This window comes from Scylla paramamosain, chromosome 12, assembly GCF_035594125.1.
Source record: "Scylla paramamosain isolate STU-SP2022 chromosome 12, ASM3559412v1, whole genome shotgun sequence".
Classification (NCBI taxonomy): Eukaryota; Metazoa; Arthropoda; class Malacostraca; order Decapoda; family Portunidae; genus Scylla; species Scylla paramamosain.
This window is the reverse complement of record NC_087162.1, coordinates 18,557,308-18,569,095: the sequence shown is the minus strand read 5'-3', so window position 1 is coordinate 18,569,095 and position 11,788 is coordinate 18,557,308. Positions and strand designations below refer to the sequence as shown.

At 42.2% G+C, this 11,788-nt stretch overlaps 1 protein-coding gene across 4 annotated transcripts in view; it reads right to left on the bottom strand.

The window, feature by feature from the left end:
* Positions 1-11,788, bottom strand: part of LOC135105808 (uncharacterized) — a 48,328-nt gene that overhangs the window by 3,461 nt on the left and 33,079 nt on the right. For 2 of the 4 annotated variants that reach the window (XM_064014362.1, XM_064014363.1), the window contains 9 exons: positions 11,430-11,656; positions 10,744-11,322; positions 10,244-10,441; positions 9,779-10,080; positions 9,524-9,669; positions 2,744-5,236; positions 2,085-2,394; positions 1,494-1,898; positions 16-165 (listed from right to left, as the gene is read on the bottom strand). In XM_064014362.1, the coding sequence (XP_063870432.1) occupies positions 16-165; positions 1,494-1,898; positions 2,085-2,394; positions 2,744-5,236; positions 9,524-9,669; positions 9,779-10,080; positions 10,244-10,441; positions 10,744-11,322; positions 11,430-11,656 (4,810 nt within the window). Of the gene's footprint in view, positions 1-15; positions 166-1,493; positions 1,899-2,084; positions 2,395-2,743; positions 5,237-9,523; positions 9,670-9,778; positions 10,081-10,243; positions 10,442-10,743; positions 11,323-11,429; positions 11,657-11,788 lie in introns of those variants that run through there. The other 2 variants (XM_064014365.1, XM_064014366.1) reach the window with 2 other exon arrangements.

The following is an 11,788-nucleotide window of genomic DNA, read 5'->3' as shown; positions in this document are numbered from 1 at the left end:
CATTTCCACACTCACCTGTAAGGTAGGACATGCAGGCTGGGCCAACAGAAAGCACTGGTGGCTTGCGTACACGAGGGGAAAGTGGGCTTGAGGTGGTGAGAGGAGTAGTTGGGGCTACAGGAGGGGATGGTCGACTCAGTACCCCAGAACAGCTCAGTCGTAGACCTGTCACAACAATGCTGTTTATCCTTTCTGAACTACAGGTAAAATTGTATTTAAAATTATATTTTGTCAATTAAATACACTATTACTTTACCACATTATCAATATATCTGATACAGCAATCAGTAGTTAACAATTTTAATTGAGAACATAATAATAAAAGCTGTGACAATGTACAGAATTTTACATGAATGAGAAACATACAAGAGCTTGTGGTATGACAGAGATAAAGTAATGGAAGAAATTATAAAGATAATGATAACAGATACATTCATACAGTACAGTTGACCACTTTAATAACTTGGATGTGAATATTCATTCCCTTTATCAATTAGCCCAAAGACGATTTTTAAAAATATCACTATAAAATATTAATAATGTCAAAAGTAATGACCTTTCAGAAATTGTGGAAACAAATAAACTGACAATTGCATAATCATAACCACATGACTGCTGAGTATACCATGTCCCCTGTAGTGTTTGATAAGTCATGTGAAGTTGACTATGTAAATAACACATTACTAATTTTCACAATTTTTATCAGGAACTAATATCTTGAAATTTTCATACTGGTTTAGTCAGGTTGCTGCTAAGGCAGGGTTTTGGTTCCACTAACCATTAAAAACAACACTGAGCCACTGTTTACAAAAACAGCTGATGAACACTCACTGGTGATTTTACTTTGGATGGTGGTGGTGGTAACAGGAGCAGCTGCAGCATGCCCTTATCCTTATTAAACTTACATCACTGTACATGGCAGCAGCAGAGCCCACCCTTCTCACTAAACACATCAATGTATATGACGGCAGCAGCTGCAACCCGCTCTTAGCCTCACTCAACTTGCATCACTGAGGGTGGCAGTGGCATGCTTACTTCCATGACACTGGTGTTACCCTACACCATGTTAAAGACTTTCCTGTGGCTCTTTGCAACCCATTCCCACATTAGACTTTAAGTTCCCTGCATTAGAGTAAGACTTGGAAACTAGTTGACCCTTCACACAAAACAATTTGAATTACAATTTTGTGCATTAGCAATGACCTGTATTTTTAAAAATCCAGCTTAGGGCAAGGCAACTGAAAACAATATAAAAAAAACTGAGAAATGGAAAAAGCACTACATGTGCACCAATTAGCTACCCCAACAAAAGAAGGGGAGGAAGAAGGGACTGTGGCTTCTGTATCAGCTTAGTGTAGTGTGATAGTATAGTTCAGGTAACTATTGAATAGTTTATGACTAATAGTGTTAAAAGATAAAACAAGAACAAATAAAACAGAACTAAACATTGCTTTGCTACAAGACATACACAGCCTTACAGCCTCACAGCTCACCTGACTTGTCATCATCATCATCTGCTACACAGAGACCAAACTCTCTCCGGAGCCTGGCAGTGAGGTTTTCTCTCTGGCGCTCTAGCAGTGTTGGGGCTGCATTCCATTTAACATCCTGTGTGCTGCCTCCAGCAATGGTGGTACTTGAGGTGGTGGTGCCAGTGACTGTGGTCGATGCTTCAGGCATCGCACAGCTCCCAGAAATAGTACTACTATTGCTGACATTTGTACTGCTGCTGCTGCTGCTGCTGCTGCTGCTGCTGCTGCTGGTGCTGCTGCTGTTTTTGTTACTGGTAATGCTACTGGTGCTGTTATTGCTACTCATGATCTTATTTATTATGCTGTGTCTGCTGAGGTCACTGCTGCCGATTGTCCCTGTGGCACTGCTGCGGTAGCACTCCCCATCTGGTGATAGAAGAAAATGCCACATTACAGCAGTGTCAAAAGAAAACTAAGATTATATGCACAGTTACTGATGATCAAGCAATGAAGTTGATGATGGCAACTAAACACACTCACTACAAAGCTTCATGCACCACACGTTAATTGTGCTAAGGTATAAAATATGCACTACAAACAACTAATCAATACCTCTCTTGGTTTCCTCTAGAGAACTTCTGGTGTCCAAGTTAATAGGTGATGGAGGGAGGAGTATTGGGCCGATGGGGGAGAGTGGAAGGTCTGGGGAGGAGTCACCATCTTCCCCACTGCCCCCAGTCAGCCCTGGAGGGGAGGATTGGGTAGGGGAGTGCAGACCTCCACGCACTAAGGACTCATGGGTTTCCCCAAAGGAGTCCCCACTTAAGGAACGGTGTGGGGGTGGGCATGGGGGAGGGGAGGAGTCAAGAGGTCCAGTCTCTCCCCCAACACTTTTCCTCTTGCGATACTCCAAGATGGACAACTGTGAGGGCACAGGGAAGGTGAGTTCCTCTAACTGCATCACACTGCACTAAAAATCAGTTTTCACAAACAACTAATGAACACAATACAACACATCTGATAAAGGAGACAGTGCTTTTAGAAAAATCAAAACCAATCCCAAATATACTCTTGCAGTACTGCATTGACCAGCTAGAGAAAAACATCAACACGTGATTAGGAACCTGAAGTGCAAGAGAGGAGACTAGAAAAACAGATGACAGTGCTTCAAACTGTGGTTGATTCTTCCAAAGAATGCCTTCACCTGTGACTGATGAATTGACTCAACACATGAAAAACTGAAGGAAAGAGTGAGCAGTGTTAAAGCCTACCTTCTTTTTGACAGGTGCAGGTCTTGTTGGAGTGCTTTCTGTGTTAGAAGAATGGTGCTGATGGGATGGGCTTCGGCTGGCCTCCTCACCACCTTCCTGCTGTTGTTGCTGCTCCTCTTGTGTTGCTTCCTCTGGGGGTGGGGGTGGTGTGCAAGGTCCCCTTGATCTGGATCCCCATGTTCCTTCAATGGCAGTCTCTCCTGCTCTCTTGTCTTCACCTTTCATCTCCTTGATATTCCCACCAGTTGTAAGCGGTGATCTGGGAGGGGTGGTGGGAGATGTTGGAGAAGTGGATGGGCTAGTGGGAGCAGGACCTTCTGGCGTTCGAGGTCCTCTCCCTCCAAGATAATTTGCACTCTCAGGAGTCTTAGCTCTCAGGGTATCACTGTCAGAGAAACTCTCAGGGTTTGTTTGCCAAGGAAGTGGTGGGAACAGTGTAGGTGGAGTAGGTGGTTTCCTTAAAACTTCCACGGGATGTTCTTCAGGCTTCAGAGACAAGTCCAGTTTCCATCTTGCTTCTGGGGTGATAGGATTGCTGATATCACCTTTTTCGTGCAGCACAGTTGTGTCTGCATCATCTTTGATAGGCAACTGGCAATCTCTTGTTCTCTCTGCTGGACTGCCCTCCCTTGCTGGTCTTGGAAAAGTCTTGCCCAGAGTCATGGGTGACTTCTCCCTGCTGCTTCTTTTGTCCTTCCTCTTTTCTTTGTTAGCAAGAGAAGAGGGTGACTTGGAACGTTCCCTTTGGCTGCCAGGAATACAATGTTCCTTGTTCTCTTTCCTTTCTGGCCCACAAATTGTCTGCTTGGAACTCTTGTCATCTTTTTCTGTATCAGGTTTTTGTAATCTGCCTTCCTTTGAGGATATGTCTTCCTCTCCTGTTGGCTTCTCCTTAGGCCCCTTCACTCCTTTCATTTTTTGTCTTGGTTCTTTGTCCTTTTTCATTACCCTTTTTATTTTTTTTACCTTCCTTATTACTTTTTCTTTTTTCTTACCAGTTCTCTTAGGTTCATCTTGAACATCTGATGTGTCACCTTCATCTTCTTCTGTCTTATCTTTTCTATGAAATGCTTCTGAAGGGGCAGTGGTGGGGTGGAATTGCTCCTGATTGTCTTCTGATCTTTCAATGGCTCCTGTTATCTTTGCTTCCTCAGTGCTAAGTCTTGGTCTGTCCTCATTTTCCTTCTTTTCCTCTTCTTCCTTCTTAGGTTTCTCTTGATCACTACTGACTGTCTCATCAATAGATATTTCAGATATTTTGTCCTCTGCTCTACTCACTTCTTCCCTGTCCTTGGTATTATCAAGTTCTTCCACCTTCTTCAAAGAGGTGTCTTCTGTTTCCTTGAGTACCTCTGCGGTTCCTGTTCTCTCCTCTACAGAATCCTGTGGTTCAGTTTTTACTTCTGGTTCTTGCTCCTCTTCTACCTCTTCTTTCTTTGATGTTCCTTGTTCAGCTTTCAGATCTCTCTCTTTTTCCTCTGCTGATCTCTCTATGTTCATGGTTTCTTGTTCTTCAATTTCACTCTCAATCTTTGGTTCAACTTTACAATCTGCTTCTAACTTGGTTTCTGTTGGTTCAGTTTTAATTTCTTGTTGGTATATCTCCTCCTTGACTTGCTGAGGTTTGTCATCTGCAGCCTTGTCTTCTTCCCTCTCCCTTTCCTGCTGCTCCTGTTTCTCCTCTTCTCTCTCCATTTCTATCTCTTCTTTTTTCACTTTTTCTTCTTCCTCTTGTCTTTCCATTTCCTCCTCTTCCACTTTACTAACAGTCACCTCTTTTCCTCTCTTTACTGGTTTCCTCCTCTTAACATCAGCTTTCATTTTTAAGTCTTGTCTTCCCTTCTTGACCATTCCTCCCTGCTGCCTCTTTCCTCTTTTTGCAGGCTGTGGCTGTTGCTGGTTCCTGCCTTTCTTCATTGTATTCTGTCTCCTCCTGGTTTTGAGAGGTTCCTCTCTATCATCATCTACTACAATCTGGTTTTCATCCTCTTCATACTCCTCTTGCACATCATCCTCTTCCCTTTCTACTTCCTCCTCCTCCTCCTCCTCCTCCTCCTCCTCCTCCTCCTCCTCCTCTTCCTCCTCTTCCTCCTCCTCCTCCTCCTCCTCCTCTTCCTCATCCTCGGGTTCATAACAGACCTTCTTTCCTCTGCGAGTTTTTGGTCGCATAACTCTGTCTTCCTCTTCCACCTGGCCTTGGGAAAGTCGTCCACATGATACCTTGCTGAAATTCACTGCCCCACTGCCTTGGTCAAAAAAACTTCCATCCTCATCTATCACCAGGTCTTCCTCTTCTTCCTCATCATCTTCCTGCACCACTGCTCTCTTTGTCCTGCTACTACCACTGCTGCTGCTGGTGTCTGTGGCAGACCTGAGGTATCCTGGACAAGTGGTGGTGTCCTGAACAGAAGGGCTGATGGGCCTGTTCTCTGAGTACCTGTGGTTAGTTTTTGACTTGTGTGAGTCATCCTCCTCAGCCAGTTCTGCTTCCATCTGAAAAAAATTAATTGTATTTCATTAGGGTTTTCTAGATACTGAGTCCACACTATATCAATAAGTCAGGTATGTACTGACTGCTTCTATTTTCTTTCTTTTGTAATGGAAAGAGTATCAGTGTTTGGCAGATATGAAGAAAAAGTTTGTAAGCTTGCAAGATAAAGAAGAAAGTAACAAGATTCAGGTATGTTACAACAGATTTTTCAAAGATACAGTAGGGCTGTGATATACAGCGATTTTTTTTTTTTTTTTTTTTGAGATTTTCATAACGCGACTACTGCAATAACTATCATTTTCCAATACACAGATAATTAATTTATTTCGCAAGGGAAACTGAGCAGGAAATATATCAAATGTACCGCCATGGCAAACAAATACATCAGTTGCTCACCCACGCAGTCACGTTCCAACACTTGACCCATGTACAAGCGGCGCTCTCACTCTACACAAGTTAACCACGTGGTCTACTACTGTCTACCAAGATGCCTAAGCGTCCAAGTTCCAATCCTGTTAGTTCAAGTGAGAAAAAAGAAGAGGAAAACATTGAACATTGGTGACAAGGTAAAGATTCTGGATGAGACTTGAACATGGAACAAGTGCCTCTGTGGCTGCATGCTGCTATGTTCTCAAAGCATCTTTCATGGCATAAGGCATAGAAGATACATAATTCGTGCAAAGTGTACTGAACCATTAATTTCCATGACCATCAAACATTCATGATCATCACTTCACAAAATATGCAGAACATGTACTCAAATTGTGTCAATCCAGTTGACACCATAAAGTGAGTGGTCCACTAGAACAGACTCAGGCAATGGAAATACAGGCATATCTGCCTCAGTAAGACAGCCAGAAAACATGTGACAATTCAAAATAGCCACACAATGGCTTCAAGGATTCATGTTAAATAAACTACACTGCACATTTGTTAAAACCTGCATCAACGTAGAAGAGGAAGAAAAAAGAAAAGGAGGGCAACTACTCAATCCCAAATCTAAAGCTGTGCTTAGATAAAACTATACAGGAGGATAATAAAGTTACAGGATATAAGGTCTGTAGAGAGAGAGTACAAGTCCTCTGTACTAAGGTCTATGGAACCAGTGCAGGAAATCTTTCATCACTGACTATTCTGCTGCAGGACCTCATGCTTTTGAAAATATGCTGATACCTCACCTCCCAGTCATATGCAAGTTAAACAGAAAAGTCTGAATGACCAGATGTAAGACCTCCAATACATAACTGTCATCCAATGCATCAAGAAAACAATCATTGAGCTATAAAAAAAAGACTGCCTCATCTCTACAATATCAAGAGTGTTCTTTTTCCCTATTATTACCCATCTTATTTAACCACTCAGTCAGGGTCATCATTTTCCTCAGACAGATGTATCTTTAGATGGCAAAGAAGTAAACAACAAATGCTGTGCATCCTGAACAAGAATGAATCCAGAAATTCCGGGCTCCCCCAAAGACGTTTTCATGACTGCTCAGATAGAAGTTCCTCACAATATAACTAACAAATTTTGTTTGGTATAATTTGTTCTGAAATTGCCCAAGATTTAAAAACTTAACATTCATGCAGTAACAAAATAAGAATTGCATAAACTAAGAAAGCAAGGCTAACCTATTACTAAATACAGATCAGTGATAAATAAAACAAAGAAATATTGCTATGTCCAAACACACAGAAGTGGATAACTGCACCTCAGTAAGAAAATTAAGTTCATAACGTACAGCTACTTTAATTGAGTACCAGAAAGTTTCCTGATATGGAAAAGGATATAGAACAAAATGACAATATACAAGGGCTGTCTTCAACATACAACAGTCTGTTGTAGATACAAGGGACAAATGTCCATATGATGATTGTATATGATGGTGAAATATTAACAATAAAAAAATTTGCTTAAATTGTCCCTGAATGGTAACAGAAACAAATGCACACAACATATAAAATTCTTTAGTTTTGTGATAACATGTAGTGTGTGGTAATAAAATGACAGGCATGAACTAATCAAGTGAAGAATAAGGAATAAAGGATGTTCCACAAGTGAGAAGAAGGCAGACAATTATGTAGTTATTTATTTGTTTTCAACATAATTCATTTCATACCCCATAGATAAATCTGATCAAATATGAAAGCATATGCCAAAACAAAGTTTATTTCATCTGCAAGCATATAATTAGGCATGCCATTGTCAGCTGACAATTTGAGACACCAGTGTATTAATATGAATGAATGAAGAGCCATCATACTCATATATGCCTGTCCAGAATAAAAAGAAGAAATAAAGAAAATTAATAAATAAAAAAAAATTCAAATGGATTACTAGTGAATAAAAAACTACCTTAAAAGAAAACACTATTTCAAGAGAGAGAGAGAGAGAGAGAGAGAGAGAGAGAGAGAGAGAGAGAGAGAGAGAGAGAGAGAGAGAGAGAGAGAGAGAGAGAGAGAGAGAGAGAGAGAGAGAGAGAGAGAGAGAGAGAGAGAGAGAAAGTTTGATGGTAGAGCAGAGAAACTTGAAACAAACACTGTAAAAAGAGATTAACTAAAAAAGACAAAAGGTTGATGAAAAAAAAAATATTGGTTATTTTTCTTCCTGATAGGTATGTAAGTAGAAGTGTCAAGTGAAAGATGGGATGCATCAGGTGAAAAGGCAAATGTTCACATCCTCAATGCTGGCTGAGGATGCTACCATTACCAAAGTTGTAAACTGCAGTAATTGAAAGTTTATTGTTGTAAAATACAAGATAAGAGGAGTGCTTACATAGTGTAATATAATATCCAGTCAGTCAAAACTAGACTACATTAAGCTTCCTGTCTATTATTAGCCTCCACATGTATTTGTTTTCCACTTTAGTTATATGTACATCAGGATTAATTAATTTCTATAGGATGACCATCCCCAAACCCTACCACGCTATATATCCTGATGAAACTGCAAGTGACAGTTTAGATAACTCACATCTCAGGACCAAAATATACAGTACTAGTTATAAATATTGGACCCCCCCTGGCTGAAGTGTCCAATACTTATGGTGAAAAAAGCATGGTCCTCTTGAGAGTGAACCATTTTAGCCAAAAGTATCAGCCCCTGCCAAGATGTCACAGCATCCCTCAGCTTCATGCCGCTGACCCACAGCTTTCCCTCAGCGTGCCTTGGGACACTTTGGAAAGCAGTAATCTGTAGCAACTTTTTCCGCTTTCTGGTGTATTATTGCATAATAACATCTTATGATAATTCATTGTTTGTTAATATGGCTAAAATTAAAAAGTATTCATCTGAGACTATCACACAGATCATGAGCCTCAAAGAAGCAGGTCATTCAGTTAGAGAAATAATTGAGCAGTTGGCAGTATCCAGGACAAGTCAAGCCTTGCTCACAGCAGTTCAGGGAGGAAGGGAATCATGATATGCCTTAACCTAAAAAACAGTCTGGGCATCCCAGAGGGCTGCTACTGTCTTAAAGCGTCCAGTGGTCTTGACATCAAACTTCACTGCACACATTAAAACAGTAAGAGCCCTCTTATTTGTCTTTCAGGAGCACCCAGACAATTTTTTTGGTTGAGGCATATCACAATTCCCTTCCTCCCTAAATCACTGTGACCAACACTTGACTTGTCCCAGATACTGCCAACTGTTCAGTTATTTCTCTAACTGAATGACTTGCTTCCTTGAGGCCCATGATCTATGCAAGTCTCAGATGAATACTCTTTAATTCTAGCCATATTAACAAACAATGAATTATCACAAGATGTTATTGCACAATAATATGCCAGGAAGAGGAAAATGTTGCCACAGATTACTGCTCTCCAACACGTCCCAATGCATGCTGAAGGGAGGCTGAGAGTCAGCAGTGTGAAGCTGAGGAGATGCGGTGACGTCCTGGCAGGGGCTGATGCTTTTGACTAAAATGGTTCACTCTCAAGAGGACCTTGCTTTTTTCGCCATAAGTATTGAACCCCCAGCCAGGGGGTCCAATACTTAAGACGAGTACTATATATTCCTCAGCACTCAGTTCCATGAAGTGAAAATTAAGATATGTGATGTGCACCTACTAATCTTAATGCTTGATATGCATTCTATCATGAAGTGACAACTAACTCCTCTGATTGACCCAATGAATTATTAATCTTTATCTACCCAAGGACTTCTAAATCTGACATATCTTCTTTGTCATCCAGAGTCGATACATGAATGATATTGGCATTCCTCAAGAATAGATGGGTAAAAGAACTACACAGGCACTATCTAAGTGGCACATGAGTGAGTTCATGGCCTACCTCCTCTACCATCTTGTCTTCCTCCATGCTGGTGGAGTGGACAGGGGTGGAGGGTGGGGTGGAGGACAGCTCTGAAGACATGGATTCCCGTGCCAGCCTTCTCTTCTTCAGGGGAGTGATGTAGTCACCTCCACCAGTAGGAGAGTCTGTACAAGCACAAAAATAAAAATTCATTACTATACTTGCACAAACAATTAGTGATAAATCAACTATCTCAGCCTCAAAAACCTGATGTTAAGCTTTCTTGTAACTCACCTGGTCTGCTGTTGGGGCTGGGACACAAGCCATTGAACTGTGGTGTCTCAGTCTCCTCACTAATGGCCTGCCTGAGCCACCTCTTCTTGGCTGACCCACCAGGCATTTCCTGAACTGGCAATGCTCCTGGACCAGTCGTCTGATTGAGGGATGACCTTCGCAGTGGCATGGCTGGCGATCTCATGTAGCAAGGGGGCACTCCTGAGGGGAGATCGGTACCCACCACACTTCCAGCAGGTACTACTGGATCCACATTCTCATTGAGCCATTCATTCATGAGAGCCTTCTTGGTCTTTGGAAACCTGGATGAGAAAATTAAGTGGAATAGCACATCATATACCTAATGGCCTCACAGATCAGTTACTTCCATTTAACAAAAGTAAAGAGGAAAACATAATAGCAGGATCATAAGTAGAAACAGTGTTCATTACTTCTATGTTAACATGCTTTCCACTCAAGACTCACCTGAATCCCATGGCATTAGGGTTGCCTTGTGGTGGAGAGTTAAAATTGAGAGCAATGCTTTCCATGGTGGCACCACCACTGGGGGACATAAGGCCAACTGAGGCACAGCTGCTCTCATCCCCTGTGAGGTCTGAGGCTGCTGAGTCTGCCCGGTGATTGCTACGCTTTTGGGGACTGCCCTTGCCTCGGCCTTTTTTCCTAGAGGGAGAGGTAAAATTTTGGGTCACTGTTTAGCTCAAGCTTTGATGATGTGACCGAATGGGCAATAAAGGTGGGCAAAGGTACAACTTTAGAAGTGTAGGGAAATAAAGACTGTGCTGAGTGGGAAAGCACAAGTGTGCCTTTTTGCCTGTGAAACCCATAGAGTATGTATCAATATCTTTCCAATTTAATAACTTTATAGGCTTCGTCTCATAAAAATGTGATATAATAAAAACTTCAAAGGAGAGAATTGCTCTATAAATGTAAATACAAAACCTAGGACAGATATCAGAACTTACCCCTTACGGCGGCAGCGGTCAGCCCCCACCATGGAACGCACGCATTCATCAGCACTGCTTGTCTTCTCCCAGTCTTCCTCATCTCCATCACAGCGCTTCTTGTCTTTCTCCTTGGGATCTCGCATGTCCCTGCCTTTGTCCTCCTCCTTCTTCTTCTCCATCTCTTGTCTTCTCTGAGCAGCTTTCTCCAATCTCTCAAAGGCCTTCATGTAAGCAGCTATCTTCCTCTCCTCCCTTGTCATCTTCTGTTGTTGCTGCTTGTCCAGCGTGGTGCGAGGAGTGTCTGGAGGAACTGTGTTATTCCCTGTTGTTACTGATGGGGTGCCTGGACCTGGATTGGTGGAAGAGGTGTCTTTACTGTTTTCCTCAGGTGAGCTGGTGGCAGAGGCTGTGCTTGGAGACTTCACCGGGGACTTGCCACAGCCAGATGCTCTCCTCTGCTTCACAGTCGTGACAGGATTGCTGGGGTTAACCGGGTTGGTGGTGGCTGACTCTATTAATCTAGTGTCAGCTGAAGCTGTTCTTTTACTAGTGCGCAGCTGTAGTTGCAGCTGCTGTTTTTTAAAAGTCTTCTTGTTTCTGCAGGGCAACAAGTTAATTTAAAGTTCACAGAATCTACACAAAATATATAGAATATTCAACTGGTTCACATATAGCATAGGAATGATAAAAAAAACAACACCCACCCAACAATAAGACCATTTTTCTTGTGGGTCAGAGCAGGCGCTGGAGCAGTCTGTTCAGGTCGGGGGCTAGGAGGTGCTCGGCAGTCATGCTCCTCAGCCAAGCAGCAGACCAACTCCAGGGTGGAGTTGGCTGTTTCCAGGGACAGCGTCACCTCCTCCCCCTCCTCTATCTCCCGGGTGGCCACTATGTACAGATGGAGGGAGCCACGCTCTACCACATGTCGCACCTGTTAACAAATAAAACTATTTGTCTTCTCTGACCAACACAGAAATTTTCCTTAAATTTCAAAACCATGAATTCAGTTTATACAAGTAGTTCTTACATACACTGTATTTATCCATGTGCTGGCTTACTTCAT